Below are 27,671 nucleotides of genomic sequence, written 5' to 3' on the forward strand. Positions count from 1 at the left end.
GCTAAAGCCATGCAGTGTAGCCTTAGAGCAAGCAGCCCAGACATCCTTCTTGGTAGGTTCACATGGTGGAAGGAAAAGAACAAAGGGTTTGGTAACCCTTACTCCAGCTAAGACTGGCAGGACAGCTGACTCTGTGGTCTTAACCCTTTCATGCATTAACTAGAGTTAAGCATGTTGGTTATATACAGTGAGCTATATCGCACAGTTGTTTCTTGCGGGTTGTGGAACAGAGCCCTGCAAGCAGTCTGTGAAAGAGTGAGAATAGTGGGGAGGATTCCTAGGTAGTATTTTATTCTCCTACTGCCAAGGAGAGGGAGAGAGCAGGGCCAAAGCTTAAGGGAAGGACAGTTTACCCACACTCAAACATCCAGGGGTGCCTGGCTTGAGTTGCAAGCCAATTACCATGAAGGGAAAATGGCGTCAAATTGCAAACCACGCTTGAGAATATTTATGTAAAGTTATTTACATGATAACTTTCTGTAAGTAAACGTACTGCTGCAGTCAGGAGCAGAGAGTGTTAAAAAGTATAGGGAGAACAAGAAGATCCCTGCTGGATCAGACCAAAATTATCCTTAGTCCATAATCCCACTATACCTCTGGTGAGCTGTGAATGTTGTGGGCATCTGTCCCACCACAGTGACAGCAAATGCAGAAGTTGTCCCACCAAACCTTCCTGAAAAATGGAGGTTCTGGCTTAGATAAAGGTAAGGTAAAGGTCCCCTGGATGATTAAATCCAGTCAAAGGTGACTATGGGATGCAGCGCTCATCTTGCTTTCATGCCGAGGGAGCCAGCATTTGTCCACAGACAGCTTTCTGGGTTATGTGGCCAGCATGACTAAACTGCTTCTGGTGCAAAGGGACACTGTGATGGAAACCAGAGCGCACAGAAACGCCGTTTGCCTTCCTTGTTATGTATTAGTGTATATAGTTTTCCCTCAGGTCCTTGACAGTTGTTTTAGGAGGGAACTTTAGGAGGGAACTTTGAATTATGTTGATGCATTGTTTGAGCCAGCCTCTATAAAAGCAGGCCAGTTCGGCAATGCAGTTCTGTTCTGTTCCAGCTTCCAAATAAAGAGCTGCTTTGGAGAGATTGCTGTGTCGTCTGCTATGCTTACCCACAACTTAACACTGGCGACGAAGGTGGGATTGAAGGACAGCAGAGCACAGCCAGAATCGGGCATGCAATGAGCTGAATCACTGAGCTGAATCACTGAGCAGAACCAATTCAGAGCTGACCGTTCCGGCTAGAGCACTGTGTTCCATCCATCGCCCTCCACGTCGGCATCAGAATCATGGCTTCATTCGTGCCTCTACTGCCGTTCGCACCAGCCTCTGAATCACGGGACATGCTCCAAGAGAAGCTCCGTACCCACTAAGCGCCCAAGTCATCTAAAATTGCTGCCCACCACGCCTTCTACCACAGGAACCAGGCCGAGGGGGAGTCCATCAGCAATTACATCGCTGCTCTCAGGAAGGCCGCCCTACATTGTGAGTTCCAGGACCTTGACGCCGCCCTGATGGATCGAGTTGTCTGCGGAATCCGGAACATCCGTCTGCAGCAGCGCCTCCTTGCCAAGCCAAAACATTCCTGGTACAGTGGTACCTATTTATCTACTTGCACTGGCGTGCTTTTGAACTGCTAGGTTGGCAGGAGCTCAGGCAGAACAATGGGAGCTCATGCCATTGCATGGATTCAAACTGCCAACCTTCTGGTTGGCAGGCCCAAGAGGCTCAGTGGTTTAGACCACAGCGCCACCTGCTTATCAATCTATCAGTGGCATGGAGGGCCTTTTATCAGTTTCAGCTAGTAGCCCAGCTGCCATCCTTTCTGGACAGGGATAGCCTAGCTTTACTTGTCTATGCTCTGGTAACCTCCAGGTTAAATTGTTGCAATGCTTTGTACATGCAGCTGCCTTTGAAGATGGTTTGGAAGCTACAGCTAGTAGCTGAGGTGGCTGGAGTACTGTTTCAAAACAAAAATAATAATTTCGTTTTGTCAGCACACTTCTTTTTATAACTAACAAGTTTCTAAAATCCATTTGGAGGCTGAAAAATCTAGCTGTAGAACTGATAATTATTTTAGCCCCTCGGGGAATTTGTGTGCACTGTAATTAAAGCTATTTTCTGTTTTTAATTAATGACTATTCCTGGATAAATGGTAATGTTAATAATAAGTGATATATATTAAACAAACCCAATAAAACCCACTCTTGCAATAATTATGCTGTAAATTTCCATTGAAAACCAATGTTGGGTATAATTTAACTTGCCCAGCAGAGTTTTGCCTTAAAACACAGCAGACAAATGAGATAATGAGATTTAAAATATTTTCATGTTCACATATATTTATTGGAAAACACAGTTAAACATATGAGTATCACCTGATGTACTGTGAAGCAGCCCTTAATTCTAAGAACTGGTTTTCTGACGCCATGCTCATCCACAAAACCTCTAAAACCTACCTCCACAGTATGGATCTTGCTGGAAACCACATGAGCAGCAAGTGCTGTTGTCCTTTTGGGCTTTCCGTAGATATCTATTTGGCTACTGTGAGACCAGGATGATGGGCTAGATAAGCCATTGACCTAAACCAACAGCTCTTCTTCTGTTCTTAAATGTTTATGTATTAGATGCATAGCTGCCAAGTTATCCCTTTTTTACAGGGATTTTCCCTTATGCTGAATAGGCTTCCTCGCGAGAAAAGCGAAAACTTGGCAGCTATGATTAGATGCTTATTGCTGGGTGTCACCCACATGTGCAGAGTGCATTTTCCTCTCACTGGGTAATTACTATTCTATCCTGTTAGATTTGGGGAAAGGTTTCTTGTAAATGTATATTCATATGTTGTATGAATATATATGACTGAAGCCCAAGACAGTCACAGAAGAATGAACATGACCATTTGGCATTTTATAAATTAACGGATAGCTCTTGCTATCTTATTCCAGACAAATTGCAAAGAGGTTGGTGTTCAGAAAATCTATCCAGTATTTAAGGGAAAATAAGGGAATGCAGACTGATCCGACAGCATCCGTGTTCCTGACATTTTTCAGCAGTTCTTGTAGCTTCAGTTGTATCTATGGAGGAACTGCCCTAAAAATGCATTTTATTCTGAATGCATAGGACAATGACGAGAAGACTTTTGAAATATGTGCTGTGTTACTTGTCCACACCTTAAGGTAAAGGTAAAGGTACAGGAACCCCTGACAGTTAAGTCCAGTCACGAACGACTCTGGGGTTGCAGCGCTCATCTCACTTTACAGGCCAAGGGAGCCGGCGTTTATCCGCTCCGCAGACAGTTTTTCCGGGTCATGTGGCCAGCATGACTAAGCTGCTTCTGGCGCAATGGAACACCAACACCAGAGCAGCGCATGGAAATGCCGTTTACCTTCCCGCCACAGCGGTACCTATTTATCTACTTGCACTTGACGTGCTTTCAAACTGCTAGATTGGCAGGAGCTGGGACCGAGCAACGGAGCTCACCCCGTCATGGGGATTCGAACCACCGACCTTTTGATTGGCAAGCCCAAGGCTCAGTGGTTTAGACCACAGCGCCATCCATGCCCCCTGTCCACACCTGGCTTAATCCTAACCCTGCCTTGTTCTCATGACAGCATAGATTCTGTCCTAGGAGCTTGACCAAAGTTTGCTGCAGTTTTTTCAGTCATCCTATCATGTGCCGGTATTTTCTTCTTCTATTGCACCTTTCCCCACCCTTAGCCATTTCTGCTCAAATGTTTGGCTATAGGGCACGTGCTAGCTGATTTACAGTGTGGGACTGTAAATTCTGCCACTAGGATATCTGATCTTTAAATATAAGATGGAAACATAACTATGGAAATTGTGATTTCCTGTGGCAGGTCTTTTTGGCTCATTCCAGCAGACTTTTCAGAGGTGAAGGAAAGGAAAGGAACAAATTCTCGGGAGGATACTGCTGGTGCTTGTCAATTAAGTTTGATGTTAGGCAGTTCTTTAGGAGGCATTTTTGGAGAGGATAAATAATACCTCTGTGTGGCCCAAGCCAGAGCACGATGGCAAGTAACAGAAACTGTTAAGATGGCAGCAATAGAAGAACTTGAATAACCTGAGAGAAAAGAACCCAGAGGAGAAACTTCTTGCTCTCACTCTCTTTCTCCTTGATTTGATTTTGTTTTTGGCTCCCAGTACATTTCCAAGCACAATTCAAAGTGTTGGTGCTGACCTTTAAAGCCCTAAACGGCCTCGGTCCAGTATACCTGAAGGAGCGTCTCCACCTCCATCGCTCTGCCCGGACACTGAGGTCCAGTGCCGAAGGCCTTCTGGTTTCCCCTCGCTGTGAGAAGCCAAGTTACAGGGACCCAGGCAGAGGGCCTTCTCGGTAGTGGCACCTGCCCTGTGGAATGCCCTCCCACCAGATGTCAAAAAGAAAAATAACTACCAGACTTTTAGAGGACATCTGAAGGCTGTTTAGGGAAGCTTTTAATCTTTAAGAAATTAGTGTCTTTTAATATTTCTGTTGGAAGCCACCCAGAGTGGCTGGGGAAACCCAGCCAGATGTGGGGGGGGTATAAATAATATATTACCATTATTATTATTATTATTATTATTATTATTATTATTATTATTACCTTTTTTCAAGACTGAGAGTTCTTGGAGGAAATCATGTAGCTTATGGAAGCAAGAAGTAAAATTTCAGTGTACTACAGAACAAAATCCTTTTTTAAAAATGACATTCCAAAGCAAAATAAAAAAATTCCTTCCAGTAGCACCTTAGAAACCAACTAAGTTTGTCATTGGTATGAGCTTTCATGTGCATGCACACTTCTTCAGATACACTTCTTCAGATAAAATGAAAGCAATAATCAATGTACTGTACTATAAAATAAATAAGACCGTATTGTAGATTATAAAAATTTAAATTAATGGGTTTTTTTTCTTATGTGCACTGACGTTAGTCGTTGTTTCGGATGGGGGGCTTTTAACCATTTCCACAGTCACACAATCAATCAATCAGTAGCTGAACTGGGTTCCAAATAGTCACAAAAACAAATTAACCAAAAAAGCCTCAAAAACAAAAACGCAAAATAAATAGCAAAAACATAAGCGCCAAATACAGTGGTACCTTGGTTCTCTAACTTAATCCATTCTGGAAGTCCATTTGACTTCTGAAATGTTAGAAAACCAAGGCGCAGCTTCTGATTGGTGCAGGCGCCCTGGAAACAATAGCCAACGGCCGCATAGGACATTCAGCTTCCGAAAAGCGTTCGAAAACCGGAACACTTACCTCCGGGTTTTTGGTGTTTGGGTACCAAGGCGCTTGAGAACCAAGGTGTTTGAGAACCAAGGTACCACTGTATAAATTGTTGTCTGCTTGTAACAAATGCTTTCATTTTAAGTGGCAGAAGGAGGCATCAATTTGCAGAACATTCCAATCGTTCAGCTGTTGTCTTTACGAAGCCTTTCCTAAAGGGACATAGAAATGTTGCGGTTGGAACTACCAATACATGTGTTAAGATCACTCATCTGTGTGCACATGTGCACTGGTTGTACGTGCATTGAATGTCATGAACAGCCCTTACATCTTTTTATTTAACAAAAAGGAGGACGACATTTGGATAAAGGTCATAGTATTCAGATAGAGGTGCATCTGCCTGCATCTATTCTCCAATTAAATCACTCCTGAAGATCCTATTATCTACAGAAGGGGAAGCTTACAGACTTAAGTTTTTATCTCCATGGGTAGTGAGATCTGGTGGGGATAGTTTGGAAAAGGATTGCAGAGGATTAGACTCTCCTCTCCCTTTTTTACTGAAATTATGTGGAAAGTATGATGCATTGAATTATTGGTAGAAAAAGTAGCAACTCTTCATCTGCTCCTCCTCTAGAAATAATTTCACGATTTCTGCAAAAAAGCCCTGAGGCCCCAACCTTATCTCTCTCTCTCAACATTATATCTTGCTGACAAAGTCAGCCATAATTGGGCTTGAGGTTGGGTTGTTGTTTTAATTGCATGTTGAAAAGTTCAGACTTCGCAAATCTAAACCCTAGAACAAAGAGCTAAGAAAACTGGGCTTCCGGGTTCAGCGCCAGCGCCGATCGGCGGGGTTTCGTCTCATCTCCGAGGCGGCCCGTCCCTGCTAGGAGTGGGGAGGGCAGCGAGAGCGACGCTGCGCCCCTTAGAACCTCGGGAAGGGCGTCCCGGGGGCAAATTTGCTCAGCACAGCCCCAATCCGGACTCCCCAACCCTTCGGCTAGCTCTAATAAGAGCTCCGGAGCGAGGAGGGTAGAAGTCGCGGGGGCCATTTTGAGCGGCAACGTTATTCTAGCAGGGAGAAGCTTCAAGCCGAAGGCGGAGAGCGCTGGATTCTTCCGAAAATAAAACGATTGGAAACAGACTGTAAGTAACCTCACGATTTGGATTATAAAACAATTTGGATCTGGGAGAGAGGGGAGAAAAGAGGAAGCCACCCCCCCCCCCACGGCAACAAAAGAGACAGTAAATAGAAACCCGAAGCCGTAAACAGAAGATTTGCAATTCAAAAGGATCCCTCAAAGGCATCAAAGAGAATCTCCCCTTTGATGCAGGGTGAAAAGGGGAGAGAGACTGTGGTTGTGAGTGCCCTGCAGCAAGAGGTAAAGACTAAGAAAAACCTTTCTTTTCCTCGGGAGCCGGCAGCCCAGACAACCCAGTGAGTTGATCAGGATTTATAAGTCAATTTTTATTTCACTTTGTATTTCTGGACTTTGTGGAATTTCTTTTTTGGTCTAAATGTTTGTGAAATGTGAGTTCGAACTTTATTGTTAATAAGACTTGAAGAATGCAGCCAGTTTGTTAAAATGGAGTCAAGAAAATAAACTGTGATCATATTCCACCCCACGTGACAAGTTTTGACCTTGGCAGGATTGAACTATGTCAACAAAAAAGTGTTCCCCTGAGTTCCAGCAGTCTGTTTTGACCTTAATGTGGGAAACAAGAATAGAATTATGTCAAGAGGAGACACGACGGCAAGAGTTACAGCAACAATTTCAGATGGTGATGGCAGAATATGATTTTTTAGAAGATGAAGCTTTTGACACTGAAAAAGATGAATGTGAGAATGACAATGATGGTGACTGTGATTTGGAAGGAAAAGAGGAAGATGAGGACTGTGATGATTCAACACAAAATGAAGCACACCACGAAAAAAATGATGACTTTACTCTACAAAAAGTTGGATGGAGTGCCCTGCCTTTGAGGGGGGCACGATTGGTATTACTGGAACTCCAGAACGCCCACAGGGAGGAAGGAAAAAATATGCAGAGAAGAGAAGAAATTCAGGGGTCCCGTATGGTGGCCTGGATGGCAAAAGACTGTAAACAGGGGGTGGGGTGAAGGGAAAGTGATGTTGTGATTATAAGGATGGATTAACAGGTTTATAACTGGTCTGCTGATTATGGAATTTGCTGGATTGGGGGGGTGGAGCCGGTAATCGGGGATGTAAGGTTAAATTGAGAATAGTTATAGTTTTAAAAGTGAATGGATTTTGGAAAAATGTGAAAATATGGAGGCTTATAGAGGGAGTAAAAATTAGGCACGGGAAGATAAAATGGGAGTTTGATTTTTCAGTGATTTGAATATTAGATGAAAATGTTAACAATTGATTTATAAGTTGTATAAGATACAAAGGTGTATTTTTATAAAGTAAGAAACTGTTGCAGATGATAAAAAAGGGATGAAAACCGGGGAAGGGGGGGGAGGGGAAGCCCACAAAATATGGTTTCACAATTATGAATGTAAGAAAAAATTTTCTGTTTTGTATTGTTTTTTTCTCTTTTTTTGCCCTTTCTTTTTCCTCTTTTTTCCTATTTCTATTTTTCTCTTTTTCTGGTATGACAATAGATGGTTGGATGGATGGCCTCCTGCGTACTGCCCTGGTTTGCTGGAGCTCCCTGGTGGCAGGGGGGGGCTTTGGGGTCAGGGGAGGGGGAGGAGGACAGAAATCCAAGCATAAAATGGACCATCTCTGACTGTTCACATACATGGGATACTTCTGTGGCAGGGGAGGACCCATGTGGGTGGGTAGGAAGGAGGTGGAAAAGGTGTTTATGTATGTACCGTTTTTTTTTGTATTTTGTAAAATTAATAAAAAGTATGTTTAAAAAACAAAGAGCTAAGAAAACATAGCTGACAGTATATGTTAGTGATAAACTCCTATCCTGTACTGTGCCATAAGCAGAGGCACAATTTATGGAGAAGGGGTGTCCTTTCTGATATTCCATAGGAACACCTGACGAGAAAGACGAATTGCTATTATGAAGTATAACCACAAAACATAATGGGTGTTATCCATTGTCAGCCATACTCAGAGTGGATCCATTTCAATCAATTGACTTAAGTTCATTGATTTTAATGTGTCTGGTCTGAGTATACTTTAGTTGGACATCACTCAACAAATGCTTTAAAACAGGGTAGCCAAGATGGTGCCCTCCAGTTGTTATGGACTACAAATCTCATCAGCCAATGGCCAATGGCCAATGGCCAAAGATGATGGAAATTCTTTTGCACAACATCTGGACTACATCACATTGGCTCCTGCCTGCTTTGAAAACATTGGTGTTTGTAATGAGAATAGACCTGTGAACTTTCCTACACAGCCACCCACATGTCTAATCTATTTGATTCGTCACTGAAACTGATGCAATCTTGTAAAAGAGGATATAGAGGTAAACCTCAAGATTAGTTTGTACTATAAGTTTTTGTTCATTTTTTTCTATTGCTGGCTGTAACAAATTTGAGAATGAACAACTTTGAAAGAAATCATCACCACAGCAGGTTCTTAATGGCAGGGGAAGAAATGAAAAATCATGGTGTTGTCTCTAATGTGCAGAGAATGCAGATGAGGCTACCAAATTCCTCCTGGACCACCCATTGTTATAAATTGTGTTGCCGGGGGGGGGGGGGAGCAAACATCAGATCAGCCCAACTAGCTCAGTGATAGTCTTTAAAAAAAATGACTCTGAAGGTTGGACTCCCAAGTCCCATCAATCCTAGGCAGCATAGTCTGCAGTAAGGGATAAAGGGAGTTGAAATCCAACAGTATCTGGAGGATTACAAGTTCCCCATCCCTGCCCTATATATTTGGGGCAGGGAGGGAAAATCCAGCTTGTACGAAAAACCAAATGCTGGGAAAGGGGAAGATTGGCTAGAATTTATGCACATTTTAAGTCTTGTATTTCCTTGGTGAAGAATGATGGGGTAAGTGAAAGTGAACCTAACTATCTCCATTATTCATCCTATACCATGATTAAGGAATTACCATGGTAACAGCTTATATGCATTATCAGTCCTCATAGTGACTAAGCCAGCAACAACCACCTGTCTTGCCACTGCACAAGTTACAGCTCCCCTTGAATTTTATTATCCTAAACTGAAATCTCTTTCCTTCTCCTAAAAATGAAATCATATGCTTCTTTGTTTTAACGTGCCCTCTCCCTACCAAGCTGTTTTCCCACTGAGATCTCTCAAGGCCAAACAAACAAACAAACAAGAAACCCTACAATCATTCTTACCCAGGGGTCAGCAAACTTTTCCAGCAGGGGGCTGGTCCACTGTCCTTCAGACCTTGGGGGGGGGGGTTGGACTATATTTTGGAGGAAAAAAATGAATGAATTCCTATGCCCCACAAATAACCCAGAGATGCATTTGAAATAAAAGCACACATTCTACTCATGTAAAAACACACCGATTCCCGGACCTTCTGTGGGCCGGATTTAGAAGGCGATTGGACCCGATCCAGGCCCCGGGCCTTAGTTTGCCTGCCCATGTTCTTACCCTTCAGTAACTAGGGAACTTTTTAGAGGAAGATAGTTATAAAGCTTATTTCTCTTGGGGAACAAAATTACTCTTTCTCTATCACCGCACCTCACGACCAGATGATTGAAAAAATCACTTTCAAATTCAGTGTGTTTCTCCTTCATACTCAACCCTTTTGCAGTGCTGTGCTTTTAAAATGGCTGCTGAAACAATATGCTATCCTTAGAGGGGAAACTGGCCGTCTCTATTGGGTTTTTAAAATAATGAAATTATACTTCATTCAGAAATACCTCTGTAAACTTGGAAAGGGGAAATTAAACTTTTCCTTTAGGATTACTCTGTCCATGATTCTTTCTAATTATATGATACAGTGAAAGGGTTTGTGTGTGTGTGTGTGTGTGTGTGCGTGTGTGTGTGTGTGTGTGTGTGTGTGGAACTGCAGAAGTGATATCCAGAGATCAGCAGTGAACTTTGATCCCACTGAAATCCTTCTCAGAATTGCCAAAGGCTTTAATAAGATCTGGATTTCAAATTAACATGGTTGTGGCCATAATATAACCCTTCAGAGGCCTCCTATGCAATTTGGATACTCCACCCCAGGAACCTGCTGCATCAGGAGGCTCAATATCATCTCACTTGTGGGTAATTATTTTGATACTTCAAGGAAAATGTGTCAGTCATTCAAAGGACATAAAGTCCGGCAGCAAGCTCTAAGAGGTACAGTGAAGTGCCCCCAAAAGATTTTGTTCCAGTTAAATATAGAAAATAGAACCACAGCTCAACTTCATGTTCCCTCCAGAGAATATAAAAATGAACTAGAAAAACGACATTGTGTCCATAATAAAATTCACAATATCTGATGAGAGAGAGAGAGAGAGAGAGAGAGAGAGAGAGAGAGAGAGAGAGAGAGAGAACATACTGTACGTACATGTTTGGTTTATTAATGCATACCCTCCAACATTTCTCCAATGAAAATAGGGTGCCACACCACCACTCATTGAGTCTCCAAAGAGAATAAGCAGTCAAGACACGTTTGAGGTAAAATAAGGCCACAACCTCATTGATTACAGATGTAGAGGTTGACATAGGCATTGGGTATAACCATTGACCTCCAGCCCACCTGATGGAAGGATTTCTGGAATGGTCAGCCTGGAAGCAGGGGAGTCCTATGGCATACATCAAATAGGAACACCCTTGGGATTGCCGCCTTGAGGGGTGCTATGGCCCTAGTCCCTGCCTGTGCTTTGGGCAGAAGCAACACCCCCCCCCCGGATCTCTTTAATGGGATACCATTCTCTTTGGAAGGTCAACTGGAGGTTACAACCTCTTCTCCAACCAAACCTAAGGCTTACCCATTGCCTAAACCATCAAAGGTTGTGACAATTGCTATGTGGTGGGCAAACCACCAGGCAAGACCCAGTTGACCTGGAGGGAAATACAGTGACAAACAATGTCCATAGCAAGGTCAAGAGCAAAGCAAGCCTAACACATAGGGAGGGAAGAAGGGAGATCTGGTGACAAACTGAATGTGCAGCCACTGCCGCAGAGCAGGGTCTCTCAACTCACAGGAGTGGCTGTGGGGAGCTGCAGAAATGAAATTATGGGGAACCTAGTTGCACAGGTGGAACTCTGCATGAGGTTCTGTGGATGCAAGCCAATGTCTTGGACTGCAATCTAGGTGAAACATTTCAGTCAAACATTATAAATCAATTCATAAATAGATAAATATGCAGAGGATTGTATCAGCATTGCTGTCCTACCAGCTCAGTAACTAAATATGCCTGAATTTAATGACTGCTGAGAGATACATGCTAAAAATGCTATGAAAACCATTACTTTTTGTTTGAATGGTCTAGCATTACCCAACTGGGAGGGATTTTGAGAGGGGAAGGATAATGTAACAGTGAAAAGGTAATTCACATATCGTTTTAATGTTCCAGTACCAGAATGAGGACACTGACTTGCATTTTTTTAATGTATTCTTTTCCTTAGCACTGAAGCTTTTTCTGCCCGCCTGACTAATCCATAAGACTACAATAGCTTCCAGCTCACAGACACAGTCTGGCGTCAATTGTTATATAAGGACTCAATTAACTGAATTTTGTGGGGCTGGTGCTAATAGGAAATTAGTGATAACACTGGCAGTGTCTGCATCTATCATATGCAAAGAAGGCTTTCCCACAACCATTCGGTGCCATATATTTAATGTTTACCATTTCCCTGACCAGTATATTTCAATGAGCTGATATAGAATCATAGAACTGTAGAGCTGGTAGGGATCCTGAGGGTCATCTAATCTAGCCCCTTGCAATACAGGAATCTCAACTAGATCATCCATGGCAGGTGTCCATCCAGCCTCTGCTTAAAAACCTCCAAGGAAGGAGAGTCCACCACCTTCCGAGGGAGACCGCTCCACTGTTGAACAGCTCTTACCATCAGAAAGTTCTTCCTGGTTGTTGTTTAGTTGGAATCTCCTTTCTTTGTAACTTGAAACCATCTGTGCTCTTGCTTATTTTCTCCTGCAATTTCAGATAGCCAGACAGTTAAATGTTTTCAATATTAAGAGGCATGTCAGGCAGAAAAACATTATGGGAAATACGTTTCGGACATTACATAATACAGGACAAAATTTGCACTAGAATAGGGTATTAGGGCATTGCTTGATACTCCCGAATGCTGATTACTTTCTGTGTGTAGTTATTGGCTCAGTGGTAGCAGGGGGATGTTAGTGGTGATGCAATTCTATTTTCAAGAGGAAAAGCACACACAAGCTATTAAAATTTTAACAGACAATAACATTATGAACGTTTTATTATTGTTGTTCTTATTTTGCCACCATTTTGTTAATCCTTGAGCCAGCCCCAACCAGCCATTGAGTCATCTCCTTGGGGATGTATGAGATCACTGGCCTGCAAGAGTATTTGTATACTCTTGAGTGAAGAAGCAGATCCACATACTACCTAGTAGCAGGCAGCATTGCACTGCTCACCTGACCTGACCTCCCTCCTTTTTGTTTTGCTGCTATATAAGCAGGATGGTGACAGGCACTGAGCAAGTGAGGTCTGCATGATGCCATTGCATTCGAAACATTCTCCTATATTATTTAGTGACAGCCTTTCCCAGAACCCTAATCTGACTGTCCCTGGGGTTTGGGATTTATTCTTGAAGAGTCTGGAGTGGGGGAAACAATCAAAACGTCTGGAGAAGGAGAGGAGAGGAGGCCTTCTGAAACGCTACTTATTAATAAAATCTGGGACCTAGGAAGAAGCAGGAAAGTGAAGCAATGAACCTGAAGTAAAGCCTTTCTTGCAGAAGCTCACTAGATGTCTGCTAGCACCTTATTCAACCTCTTAGTCAGGCATGACATGCATTGAAGATACAAAGCATGCCTCCTTTGATAACATGCCTTCTCCTGTTATATAGTGCAGCAGTTTACGGTATATCAAATCTTCTTAAGCCTAGTTAAAACACTTTCCTGGGCCAATGACTCTATTCCTAGGGCAATGTAGATAGGACACCTCCATCTATCATGCTGATAAAGTAATGTGATATGGATGTTCCACATAGATGCTAGAACCATGCATTTCTCCCCCTTCCTCTTCTGAGGGTGGTTTACATATACAGTGGTACCTCTGGTTACAAACACTTTGGGTTATGAACTCCGCTAACCCAGAAGTAGCTGCTCCTGGTTGTGAACTTTGCCCCAGGATGCGAACGGAAATCGTGTGCCAGAGGCGCGCACACAGCAGGAGACCCCATTAGTGAAAGCGCACCTCAGGATAAGAACGGTTTCAGCTTAAGAACGGACCTCCAGAACGAATTAAGTTTGTAACCAGAGGGATCACTGTTTGGCTGTGCAACCCACACCTTCACTGTTCTCAAAGACACTCAGTGAAGACACTTCACTGTTCTCAAAGACACTCAGTTGTAGCCAGTCCATAAAAGCAACAATCCTGTGGGTCAACCAATTGGTTTCTGATATTTTCATACGGCAACAGGATGAAAGAAAAGGCACACACCAACATCCCCAAGGATTAAATAACAATAGCAGAGCCCCAAAGACAGCTCTCTGTGTTGTAGCTAAGCTGCTGCACACAAGGGAATGTCTCATCAAGGGGAATAACAATATGGATGTATTATAGTCACAATTGATACTATATCAAATTAAAATAATTGTACATTTTGTGCTTTGCCACAAGAACTCTCCATCCACATAATCAGGCCAGCGGGGGGATACACTTACAATCACTATTACATTTGATTGCCTTTTCTGGGTACACACTATCTAATCATGTATACTATTGCTTTTTTCTTGCTTTTTTCTTTTTTACTATTGCTTATCTAATCAGGAGGGAGAGAAGAGAATTGCAAAACCTTGCAAGCTCATGCATAAGTGAATTGTTATGGATGCTGGGCTGAGATCCTTATTATGAGCCCAATATATCACCAAATCAAAGAATATGCAAACAAGATTATATATATATATATATATATATATATAAAGAAAATCTTCAGTTAAATATGTCAATAGCAAGCAGAAAATGCTTCTACTTTCATTGCTTACAGTTGTTGTTTTTTAAAAAAAGGGGCTGTTGTTTTTCAAAGATGAGCTGCAAATATATTCCAATCGCTCGCCCCTAGTGGGAATCAATAATTCATCCATCTGCATCTTCTTACACTTTGCTGACAGTCCCTGGCTAAATTTAATGGCTGCACATGACAGAATGACTCCAGCCGAGTCCCACAGGAGAGCATTGCTGCACAAATGGCAAGCTCCTGGTGGCTCAGGTGCTACTAGTCGCAAGAAAGGAGAAAATTCATACTTAGCATAAGCAAAAGCATTGAGGAGTGCTCTTATAGTTTCTAATACTACAGTGCAAAGTCAGACATCTAGTTCAGTATTTGGTCCATTTAGCTCAATATTGTCTATGCTGACTGGTTAAGGATTATGAGTGCTGTATTACCAAAAAATTCCAAAGCCTGCCCCTGGTGGTAGCAGCTAGGGATTGAACACGAGTCCATTGGATGCCTAATATTCAGGATTTCACTTAGACCATGGAATAGCCCTGGAACCTAAAGTTAGTCCTGTGCCTCAGCCTGCATAAATAAGGGCGCTCATTGCACTAGACCTATGAGAAAGGTGCACTGACTTCTATATCAGTGGTATAATGTTATGCATATTTTGCATTTCCACTACTTATGTCCCTAAAAAAAAAAAGATAATATAGATCCTTGACAGCATTGTATTCCATCTCTTCAGCATTCTTTGAAGAATAAGCAACTCATAACAAGACTCAAAGGATTTTGTTCTAAATAAAGAACAGTGTAATTAAATTAGCTAGTGAAAGACACAGAATCTGACAGAACATGTGTATGAGCAAACTTACTGTCTAGAGCAGGCATCCCCAAACTTTGGCCCTCCAGATGTTTTGGACTACAATTCCCATCATCCCTGACCACTGGTCCTCTTAGCTAGGGATCATGGGAGTTGGAGGCCAAAACATCTGGAGGGCCGCAGTTTGGGGATGCCTGGTCTAGAGAAAGAAGCAGATTCTGAGAGGGGTTTTTGTTTGTTTCTTTTTTAAAAAGCAGAGAGAAGAAGAAGAAGAAGAAGAAGAAGAAGAAGAAGAAGAAGAAGAAGAAGAAGAAGAAGAAGAAGAAGAAGAAGAAGAAACTCTTCATTTTAAATTTTAGTTTCCATCTCTGTGGGATATGATTGATTTCTGAAGATTTCAAGTTTATCAGTGTGACTTGAATATAATGGTATACATGTCTATTCAGAAGTAAGTCTCTTTGTGTTTAATAAGGCAGCCTACACTTTGGTTTAGGGTTGGCATTAGAGGAAAAACAGACTTAATGTGCCTTCAAGCAGCTTAATGGCAGGGAGAAATTCATCAGGTGAAGACTTTTCTACTTTAGAAACACACCATGTATACACCATGACTGCCATCTAATTTTGTGTTATGCCATGCCCTGCCCCCATGTCAGCCATTTTGTGCACCAGGAACACGCTCTCAAAATGTGCCCACTGGTCCAAAAAGGTTGGCGATCTCTGCCACCAGGGAAACTTTAACTGTCAGTTAAGCAGTTCTGAGGCAAGGGAGAAAGAAACTTTTTTAAAAAAGTTGGTGGTGATATGTAAAATGCTTGATGGTTATAGGATAGTTCTAGCCAAAGCAGAACTCTGAAATGCCTTACAGGGGCCTGCAGTGAAACATATATTGGTACAGTTCTGAGATGTGATTTTGAGTTTTAAAAAATATCCTGATACATAGAAAACAAAACTAAGGTACAGTACTAAGCATCTGGTCTTGAGCAGTTAATAGTAGTTATATTACTGGATTTTTTTCCCCATCTCTCTCTGGGGCTAACCCAATACGGAACAAAACCATTTTTATCTCTCCATGGCAGTGACTTGAAATGTCAATTTGATCTTTTCATTCTTGCAGCTTTCAGCTGTGACATTTCTCCCACACCAGCATTTCCCCCCCTTTCTTTATTTCCCACTGAAAGAGAATTCCGATGCACAGATATTCTTTTGTGACTACTGTTCAACTGTTACCATAAAAAAAGATTTTCCCCTTGGAATTTGCTGTATTTTTACAATTCATAACTCAAAGTTCTCAAAAATGCACCAGTGATTCTTGGAACCCATCATAGGTTTTTGGAGCTGCTGGGCTCATTAGTAAACCGTGTGCTTTAGAAGAACGATTGTTTCTGTGATAAATCTCCACAGAACCAAAACAATGACCATCTCTCTTTATAACGCTCTCGCTGGAAAGGTACATGAGAATGTAAGAGCCCTCCTAGATCAGATCCTAGGTCCATCTAATCGAGCATCTTTTTCCTCACAGAGGCCTACCAGAAGCCTGTGGAAACCTAGAAACAGGTTAGCAATAGGTCTCTGTCAGTTATGCTTCCAGATAACTGGTACTGAGAGGCATATTATCTCTGAAACCTGAATCTGAATATGTAAATGTAATAGTGGGCACATTACTCTTCTGATACTCTCATATTTCTTGCATTATGTTAACCAAAGACAGAAGGAACTTGTTGCTGTGGAAAATACAATTGTTTGGATCCAGAGTGTCCTTTTTGTGAATGGAAAAGCTCTTTCCATTCATAGAAAGGACTGAGGTCCACATAAGAGTCTTGCTGGAAAATTTGTTTTCCTTGCCCCATGATACCCTCTGAGCTAACTCTCACACTTTTCCAGAGGTTTCTCCAACCTTCCTGAACAGCTTTGCAGGCAACTCCAGGTGCAAGAAAGACTTGGCCCAAAAAATAAAAACAAAAGCCTCTCCACCGGCAGAAATATCCTATTCTGAAGCTTTGCTCAGGTGAACTCTGGATCCCACCCATTAATTACTGACACTTAGAAATGGGACAATGTGGTATAAAGAATGGAGAATGTTCAGAAGGGACATTTTACTTGGATTGCATGCTGTGCAGTTTTGCCTAAAGAAGTCCATGTGAGAGAAGATGTTGCTGTATCTTCTCTGTCTCTGTCATAACCATGCTATACCTTCAGGATTGATTTAGGAGCTGCTCTAGGGTCCAATTGACCAGGTGGTGCTGTGGTTAAACCACTGAGCCTAGGGCTTGCTGATCAGAAGGTCAGCGGTTCGAATCCCTGTGACGGGGTGAGCTCCCGTTGCTTGGTCCCAGCTCCTGCCAACCTAGCAGTTCGAAAGCACGTCAAAATGCAAGTAGATAAATAGGAACCGCTACAGCGGGAAGGTAAACGGCGTTTCCATGTGCTGCTCTGGTTCGCCAGAAGCGGCTTTGTCATGCTGGCCACATGACCTGGAAGCTATACGCCGGCTCCCTCAGCCAATAATGCGAGATGAGCGCGCAGCCCCAGAGTCGGTCACGACTGGACCTAATGGTCAGGGGTCTCTTTACCTTTACCTAGGGTCCAATAACTGTGGGCCAATGATATAACAGCAAACCTCGAGCAGCCGGACTGTTCATGTGTGCAGTCAATGCCCATTGCAAAGAGGTAAGAGAAGCTGGTCCATACAAGTCATGCCAGAAGAAATCACACAGGTGCTTCCTTTATATATAAAAGGATAAATAGAGCATTTATTAACACTTTTTGCAGCAACAAAAGTGACACAGTCCACATCTTTTCACAGCAAAAGCTATGGCCACATTTTACATCACTTTGAGGCACAAAGCAAAATATAGAATTGGTATTTCCCCCCCTCCGGATCAAAGTATGGTTCACTTTATTTTATTCTTGTTTAATAATAATAAAGAAGAAGAAGAACAATCCTCAAGTTGTATATTGCAGTAGCAGGGCCTTAAAGTACTAGCACACTACAAGGAGCAGATCAAAAAACCCAGAATGGCTTTTTTAAACATACAATGATAGTTGTTTCATTGGAGTTGGGAAATGGATACTTGTAAGAGCAGTAAGTGGTCTGGCATTCTAATGTAGTCCATTGTTGATTGGTCTGGCCTTTTGTTTAGTTTTTTAGTTATTACCCCAACTGTCTCAAGGACCTACAAGCTCAGCAGTCACAGTAACAAAGAGATTAAAAGAGCACGCACTGCAAAGTGCATGGCACTTATTGCTTGGTACACTTACACTACAAATCTTGCTGAATGACGCTTTAAAAAATAATAATGCAAGGCCCTGATCCGGAACTCTGTGTTCATGAAGCACATACAGAGCTTCCGCTTTCTCAGGTTTCCCTATTCACTTCAGCGAGGTCAGATCCCTCAGGCACAAAAAGATGCATGTGCTCTGAGTCGCCCCTGTGGAAAGCCTGTGGGAGTCCAGTGTGCTCACTGGAGCTCCTGAACTGCAGTGCACAAGGCTTTCCTATCAAGGCAAAGACCTGTAGCCTGCGGTCCACTGAAGCCAATGGCAAACCTTCCATTGATTGCGATGGATCTGAATTGCACTTGAGCATTGCAAAAGTAGAAGTTACCCTCCTCCACCTAAGCCCAACCCCAGTTCCACTTTTGACTCACCACGAAGATTGTTGCTCATACTCTGGGTCCTTTATAGTTCTATTTATTTGAAAGACAAATACATTTTTTTCTTAAAATTCAGAAATCTTTAAAATAGTACTATTTTCTATAATTATACAGCATCTTCAATAAACTATGACTTTATTTATATAGCTGTGGCACAGCATCTGAAAATATGAAAAACTATCCAGGATTAAACAAATAGCTAATTTCTTCTCCCTTTCTTGCATTTATTTCAAAACAGGCTTCAAAAGAAATACATCCAATTTGTTCTAGGGCTACTTGTCTGCGGTACATTTTTTCTTTGGATCTGCTTGGGTTATGCTCTCTCTTTCTAATGACTCTGCAGACAATGAGTACACCGAATACTCCTTTGCCTTGCTTCAGTTATTTAACATTCTGCACAGTAGACTACATGTGACTTTATACTGGCTGGTACATGTAAGGAAGAACATGACACATACAAAGACTGCATGAGTCTGTAAAGAAGAGAAATAAAACATTTGTGCCTAAACATTCAGTAAAAACAATTCCTTTATCACAAAGTAGCCTGCAGCATATTAAGCACAATAAATATACATTATATCTTAGATTGTTCTACAAAGTCCCAATTCAATTCTCTCGGATGGGAATCGGGTTGGAGCTTTATTGTAATCTAAAACAGAAGCCTTATTCTCTAAGAAATCAATGTCTTAGACCAACCGTACATTTCCTACATCGTACCAAGTAAACATGTGGTTAAATTCACACAATCAATTTTATGATCTCTTTCAAGACAGTGTAACAAATATGTAAGTGCATTTTTTTAAAAAATCAAGTAGTTTTGGCTTTCTAAACAGAAGAGTCGGTGTACCGACTTGGTTGGTTGTTGTGCTTTAATCCTTAGCTATGAGCTTAACACTCATTTTACTGCAAGTACCTAGTTTCCTTTGTAGTTTTGACCAGATAACCTTTAAAACTAGTGAATGGAGACACCCAAATGGAACTGATGAGATGTCACAAACTCATACAGATTGCACTTAAATGGGTTTTTGTTTTGTTTTGTTTTTCATTTTTACAGTAAGACCTTCTTGCCTGATATGTGTTTACATTATACCACATTTTGTGTGTGTGCAAACAATCACAATGAATAAATCACGAACACTACAAAATATATTCAACATAGGTCTGTTATGAATAATCTTCTCTTTCCTTATAGCTATATGAGTCTTGTGCTTCTTCTTGTACAAATTCTTCTTTCTTCTCCCAACCATTTGGCCAGCCGCCATTGACCTGAGCCAATTGGGTCGTAGCACCGTAAGATTTAGTGGTACCATAATTTACATAATTCTGAGTAATGTCCCCCGTTTCTTCATCAAGTTCATCTTCATGAATGAAGCCACATTTTTCTTCACTTGTCTGTTCTGGGTCTGCCCACGGTTGTTTCTCTCCCGAAGCAAATATGCCATAGAAAATAACTCCCCCGTAATGGACCAAAGAAGCAATAAGGAAGACATACTGCCACTCCTCGCGTGTCTGTGAGGAAGAAGATTGGAGTGTCAGAATAGCTGTGCGTGGCTCTTCTGGTCCTGAATTAGTCTTTATCAAAATCATGGCTGGTTGATACAAATCCTGCAGCAAGTGTGGCTCATCTTTGGCCCTCCAGATGTTGCTGGAGGCTTATGAGAGGTTGGAGTCCTACAACATCTGGAGGGTCACAGGTCAGCTACTCCTGCCCTATGGAGTGGCTTCAGTTGCATAGGCATGCAAGGCATGTAGAGAATATCTGCTGTATACTGCTCCGCTTACAACTCATGAACATCTGAAGCCATATTATACTCTGTGAGTCCTGAATCTGATTGCCAATTGCTTTCCAAAATCTCAAGGATTCAGCCATGCCCAGCAGGGGGAAGAGCAGCAGATCTCCATAGCATCACCAACCCAAGACACCAAAGAATCCGGGGATTGGGACATGAAAATATTCCACAACTGAGCCTCAGCCCGTCACCATATACTATCCCAATGTTGAGGAACCTGCAGTCCTCCAGATGTTATTGGACTCCATCTCCCATCAGCCCCAGCCACAACACCCAATAGTCAGTGATGATGGAAGCTGGAGTCCAACAACCTGTGGAGGACCCCAAGTTGGTGAAGGCAGTTGTAGGAGCATCGGTTTATGTAATCATGTCCCACATGCTCCCAGCAGGACTGTGAACCCACAGCCCATTGCATGCTCCTGTAACACTAGATTCAATCTTCCTAAAATGTGAGGCTTTCACAGGAGGTACAGCACACAGTTTGGGTGAGTTTTCACTTTCAGCTATGTTGTGAAAAGTGTAGCCAATCAATGTTACACTGTTTCCCATGATTTTTCCAGGATCTGCTCACTTTACCATTGTGAGGTGAGGAAACTACTGTACTATGAATTGACTTTTTGGTGCAACAGAATGACAATATAGACTTATGAGACTGTTCTTTCATCCCTCAATGGTTCAGGCAGAGGTAACAAAAACTATTTTGGAAACTTACTTTGTTCTTTGTCATTGCTCCAACAATTATAGGACACACCATTCCAGACAATGTCCCGACTCCATTTGAAATCCCCATTAAGATACTGGCATATCTTGGGGCGATATCTAAGTGGTTAACATTGAATCCTGTAAAATGAAGGCCAAAAAAAAAAAATACCTCATCAACAGAGAAGACACTGCACTGAATAAGGTTTTGCTTATATTTATCCGTTATTGATAGCCTTACCATATTCACAGGAAACATTGCAATTTACATAATGATTCTAGATCCCATTTTTGTTTATTGTGATTCAACGTATTCTGTTGGGAGAGAAGTTCACTCACCAGATATAGCAAATCCACTGAAGCCCACAGCAAGCACTAAGAAGGAAATGGCCACACCTTTACTATGTGAATAACCAACTACCAAGAGAAGAGTTGCTTCCATTCCGAAACCTTGGGAAATTAAAAGAAAAAGTCATTGATGCTACACATTGTACTGAGGAATCTAGGAGGTAGGCTGGTGGACAGACAACATTTCAGTGTGCTTCTCCTTAACTGTAAGCTTTAAGCTGGAATGTTTCCATATTCTTCTACTATGAAACATTTGACAAAGATCTACTTAGTTCTGCTTAGCTGATGGTAGTCTCTGAGAGCTTGTGAATAGGGGGTTTGTGAGAGCATTTAACAGGGGAGTTTACAAATAATAAATCATCCTTAAGAGATAAACAGTTATATGACCTTCTGTAGATATTTAACATCAGCCCTGTATTGGGAGCCTTTTAACGTCTGACATTTTGTTGTGTTTTTCTTATATTCTGTTGGAAGCCACCCAGAATGGCTGGGGCAACACAGTCAGATGGGTGAGGTACAAGTATTACCTTATTACATCATCATCATCATCATCATCATTAGTTTTAGGGGGAAGACTGGACATCTCAGGGTGTACTTAGGACCAAGAGACATGGATTGTGAGAAAGCTGCTGCAGTGACCTACAGCACCTGGTTGCCTTCCTGCCTGAGAATGTGCAAAACTACACCTGCAGCAAGTGCAAGTTGGTTGCCTTGCTGGAAGAGAAGATACAGCAACTCAAGACCCACCTATCCAGACTTAGAGCTATTGGGCAAGATGAGGAATTTCTCTGTACAACAGAGTGGACTGTCCTGGAACAGTGATGCGGGGGGAGGTGCCCGCTATCCTATAAAAAAGGATTATTCAAAATATCTGTTTGCATGACCCACTATGGAGGATAATAACACAATAGAATTCAGAACAGAAACATCTAATTGCAAATTTATTCAAAATCCAATTAAAATCCATTTAGTTTAATTAATTCAACAGCGATACCAACTTTTCAACATCTAATAGTCATTTACACCTCCAGCCTTCCCTGTCTCATAGCCCCCCCAACACACACACCAGGTAATCCCCCACCCCAATGGACAATACCACCCACTTTGAAAATCACTGGTCTACAGAACTACATAGCTCTGAGCTAATTCATAAAATCCTCCTGTCAGTTTTCTTTGCGTGGTGTAGAAACAGGTGCACACTTCCCCTCCAGCATTCAAAGAGATGGGCAGTGTATGACATGAGTCCACATAACAATATATGCATACAAGCCAGATTGGGCCAGACTGATGCAAACTTATTTCATAATAATAATAATAATTTATTGTTTCTACCTCGCCCATCTGGCTGGGTTTCCCCAACCACTCTGGGTGGCTTCCAACAAAAGATTAAAAATACATTAAAACACCAGTCATTAAAAACTTCCCTAAACAGGGCTGCCTTCAGATGTCTTGAAAATGTCATATAGTTGTTTATTTCTTTGACATCTGATAGGAGGGTGTTCCATTGGGGGGGGGTGCCACTACCGAGAAGGCCCTCTGCCTGGTTCCCTGTAGTGAGGGAACTGCCAGAAGGCCTTCGGCATTGGACCTCAGTGTCGAGGCTGGCTGATGTGGGTGGAGATGCTCCTTCCGGTATACTGGACCGAGGCCATCTAGGGCTTTAAAGGTCAGCACCAACACTTTGAATTGTGCTCAGAAACGTACTGGGAGCAATGTAGGTCTTTAAAGACCGGTGCACTTAGGAAATGTGAGATCTGCCTCCTGTGCTTCATGAAGAGGAGGGCATGTGTCTGTTCTATTATATGATCAAACATGAACCAGCACATTATAAACATTTTAATCATGTAGCTTTATCACAGTAACTGTAATGAAAGCTTTAGCGTGACTGTGAAAGTGTTGCCAACTGGGTATTCTATACTGTGCTCAAAGCCTTTTAATAAGGTGTAATGACTTACCTCCACAGTTCATTATCTTCCTGACATTAGTAGTTGAAAGAATTTGTCTGCTTCTCAGAAAGTCTGCAATTTGTCCCCCAATAGGCACAATAATAGTCATCACTAAATGTGGCACAGCGGATAACATCCCCACCTAAGGTTAGAATAACAAGCAGAGTGCTAATCAAATGTATTGATTGGGCATTATGCGGGAGGAAAGAATCAGCAGCATTTCTCTGTAAGCACAAGAAAACTTTTAAAGAGAATATCTATTTGAAGAAGAAAGTCACCAGCATTTTGGGGGGGGGAGGGCATTTGGATTTCTGAGTCAAGGAGTTAAATCTGCAAACAGCCCATAAATAACTTTTATTTCCTGCTGTAAATATCTTAATGACAGTAAATATAGAGAATATATTAGCCACTTTGAGCTTCCTATAGCAGCTAAAGTTTGGAACTAGAATTCACCTGTTCTGAATTTTGCTACCACCAGAACTGTACTTAACTTTTGTTAAGATCTTAGTCAGTCCTTTCATGAGCACCTGAAGATCAGTTAACATGAACATTCCAGCATGAAGTGATTACAGCATAAATCTGAGTTTGTGCTCATTTCTGCAATCATGCCTAACTAAACTGCTACCAGCTGAAATCAGCCAGAATTCAATATCTGAGATACTGCCATGAGAAAAGACGGAACAATGTGAAATGGTGGTGTTGGGTTTCTTGAAAAGGAGGCTTGGATGAAGGCAAATGGAGGGGGGGGGAGCTCTCTGCAGCTAGTTTCACTCCTTCCCCATTTTACAATGTAAGTTTGCAAAAGAGGGAGAAGTAAAACCAGCTGCAGGAAGGCTAGAACATCAGAAAGCCCAGATACAGACATTCAGATTTGGCCAGGTCTTTGTGAGTTTTCAGAGAACTCTTGGGGAAAGCCCAAGCTTTCCGAAGAATTCTCAGGAGGAGGGTAAATATTTGGGTCCATTCCAAGTTGAGATGCAGCTGGTCCATCCATCTGTACCACAGGTGTGAATGGAAAAGCAGCCCTTTCTGAGTGCCGAAACAATGTGTCTGATGTTGAGAGAATGTGGCTCTGTTCTTGGGTTTAAATTGGATTTGTCAGCATTCATGGACATTTCCTGTGTCACTAACAGGATGATATCCAGATGCTTAAAATGCTGAATTAATACAAGTACAAGACATTCTGTTGACAGAGTTGTTGGAATGCTAGAATTCCATCTCTGGAAAGCAAAATAGATAACTCAATACGATATTATTTTTATTGTTGATATCCACCTCTTCCGTGCAGTTTTCTTTACATCACCAGGAAAGATGGCAATGGAAGATGAGAAACAGATCACCCTTACCAGAAGGAAGATGTGATTATAGCATGCTCATATTTCTTCTAAATGTGGAATGCACTAGAACTTGAATGGTGCTATGCTACAGCAACAGCAACTATTTCTGTTTATCTTCTAATTTTTGTCTATTAATAAACAAAATAAACCAAATATAAAGAGCATAAAGAAATTCTGTTGCATCAGACTGAAAGCAGCATAAGGTAGGACATGTTACTGAACTTGTGAGAACAGTAGAAAAAAACATCCCCCCCCTTCCTGGAAATAGAAATTGTTTTGATAAGGGCTTTCTTGAGGTCATTATGCACAGCAAACACTTTGAGCATTTGCCTCTTTAACAGATTCTAAGCATTTAATCTGTCCTATAATGTATGGGATATGCATATTGTGCTGCTATCTTCACTTGAGTTTCTTCATGGTAGGTGCAGAGCACTTCCTTTCCTGCTTTGAGCTGTAGTGTTAGAGTCTTTATCCAACCCATGTTGCCAGCCCATAATTATTAAAATTAATTGCAATATATAAACAAAAAAAGTAATCCTATAAAAGCATATGACTTGTGGTACATCCATACCGTATTGGCCTGAATATAAGCCGCACCTTTAAAATTGGGGGGAAAGAAAAAAAGGAAAAAAATACCTGAATATAAGCTGCTCCATTCAATATCTGAATATAAGCTGCTCCTGGCGCTGTTTGCCCTGTGCTCCTGGCTGCATACTGGGGGGGGGGAGCTATGCTGCGTTGCCGACAGCCTTTCCCCGCCATCGCTCTCTCCCTTCCTGGTCTTGTAGGTCAGGCGCCGCTCTGCGGCGCCCCTGGCGCTGTTTGCCCTGTGCTCCTGGCTGCATACCGTAAGGTCATGAATATAAGTCGCACTTTAACTTTTCACAGTTGGAATTTGTGGGAAAAGTGAGGATTATATTCAAGCCAATACTGTACAGTATGCCTGTTGTCTTTGTCCATGGAGTTTTCTTGGCAGGGATACTGGAGTGGCTTGCCAGTTCCTTCTCCAGGTGGATCACGTTTAGTCAAAACTCTCCACTATGACCTGTCCATCTTGGGTGGCCCTGCATGGCATAGCTCATAGCTTCTCTGAGTTATTCAAGCCCCTTCGCCATGACAAGGCATTGATCCATGAAGGGGATCAATTATGGTGCTGGAGGAGACTCTTGAGAGTCCCATGGACTGCAAGAAGATCAAACCTATCCATTCTTAAGGAAATCAGCCCTGAGTGCTCCCTGGAAGGACAGATCGTGAAGCTGAGGCTCCAATACTTTGGCCACCTCATAAGAAGAGAAGACTCCCTGGAAAAGACCCTGATGTTGGGAAAGATTTAGGGCACTAGGAGAAGGGGACGACAGAGGATGAGATGGTTGGACAGTGTTCTCGAAGCTACAAACATGAGTTTGACCAAACTGCAGGAGACAGTGGAAGACAGGAGTGCCTGGCGTGCTAGGGTCCATGGGTTCATGAAGAGTCGGACACGACTAAACAACTAAACAACAACAACTGTACAGTATATGAAGGTGAAATTGGATTTATTTGCTTGTTGCTTTGAACAATTAAAGAAAGTGGTGATTTGCTCAACAAAACATATTAAGGCATTTCTAACCATTTCTGGTCTTTGGGGCACACACATAGGCAGCACTGAGAATCCTATATTTTAAGCTAAATTAGGAAAACCCATATTCAGAGTTATGAGGAGCTATCTTTGGGGGCGGGGATAAGAAACATTTTTGTTCTGCAAAGCAGCATTTAGGCTCTATGGCCTCCATTCATTCTGGTACCACTTTGAAAGGTGTTCCATAGACTCCATTGAGGCTGGGTAAGAAAGTGTCTCCCTGTTCATTCACAAACAACTTCCACCTTCACCAGGCAGCTGGTGGCTAGAAACACCCCTGTATGAAGTTATAGAATCAGTCAATAATAATACCATACCTTGCTTATTTCAAATCCAAACACCTCTTCAAAGTAAGCAGGCTGACTAATGAGCAGTAGGTAAAAAGTCCAGCTTCTACAGAAGTTTGCAACAATGATTGCATAGACAGGCATAGAAGTAAAAAATTTTCTCCATGGAGTCTTGTATTTCTGGAAAAAAAAACAGGGAATCATTGCTTTTCATGGATGTAACCTCACATTTTGAGTCTGCTAACTGGTCTGACTACACACACACACACACACACACACACACACACACACACACACGTGTTGCTACACAGTACTTGCGCATGTAAAAACAAGCAGGAAGTCTATATGTATTTGGAAGATTGGCAGAGATTAGCAGCAGGAACACAAAGTCATGCATAAATGCTTAAAATCCATATCTAAAATGTGTTCAAAAATCCTTGTTCTTTTTTATTTCACTTCTTGTGATAATAAAATAACATTCTGGATTGCAGAGTTTTATTATTGCACTGAGAATAATTATTTTATTACTGAACTGACATTCCTATCTCTCACTGAGCTGTGTGGGATTCACCCCCTTTTCAACATGAAAATGGACTAAGAAAATGGGCATCACTCAAGAGCTGCATCTGTGTGTGTTGGGTACAACATTCCTTATAAATACAACTCCAGCATAAGCTAGAAGCTCATTATCTCTGAATGTCAGGGTAGAAACATGCATGATAGCAGAGCCCTTACTTCCATTGGTCCTAAAAGATTGGCACTCTCTCCAATACTCTCTTCTATGTATCTGCGCTCTTCATCTGTAATTGTGGGATGCGTTGCAGGGCTCTCATATGAGACCAAAAGCCAAAACATGTACCAGACCATGCCAAAACTACCTGCAGA

The 27,671-nt window shown here is 42.0% G+C and overlaps 1 protein-coding gene across 1 annotated transcript in view; it reads right to left on the reverse strand.

The window, feature by feature from the left end:
* Positions 1-17,834: 17,834 nt before the first annotated feature.
* SLC17A6 (solute carrier family 17 member 6) overlaps positions 17,835-27,671 on the reverse strand; it is a 52,461-nt gene continuing 42,624 nt past the window's right edge. The window contains exons 7-12 of the mRNA XM_035117534.3: positions 27,522-27,664; positions 26,817-26,966; positions 23,554-23,686; positions 21,590-21,700; positions 21,264-21,391; positions 17,835-20,270 (exon numbers count right to left, since the gene is read on the reverse strand). Coding sequence (XP_034973425.1) covers positions 19,926-20,270; positions 21,264-21,391; positions 21,590-21,700; positions 23,554-23,686; positions 26,817-26,966; positions 27,522-27,664 — 1,010 coding nt within the window. The 3' untranslated portion in view covers positions 17,835-19,925. The remainder of the gene's footprint in view (positions 20,271-21,263; positions 21,392-21,589; positions 21,701-23,553; positions 23,687-26,816; positions 26,967-27,521; positions 27,665-27,671) is intronic.

This window comes from Zootoca vivipara, chromosome 1, assembly GCF_965207765.1.
Source record: "Zootoca vivipara chromosome 1, rZooViv2.hap1.1, whole genome shotgun sequence".
NCBI lineage: Eukaryota > Metazoa > Chordata > Lepidosauria > Squamata > Lacertidae > Zootoca > Zootoca vivipara.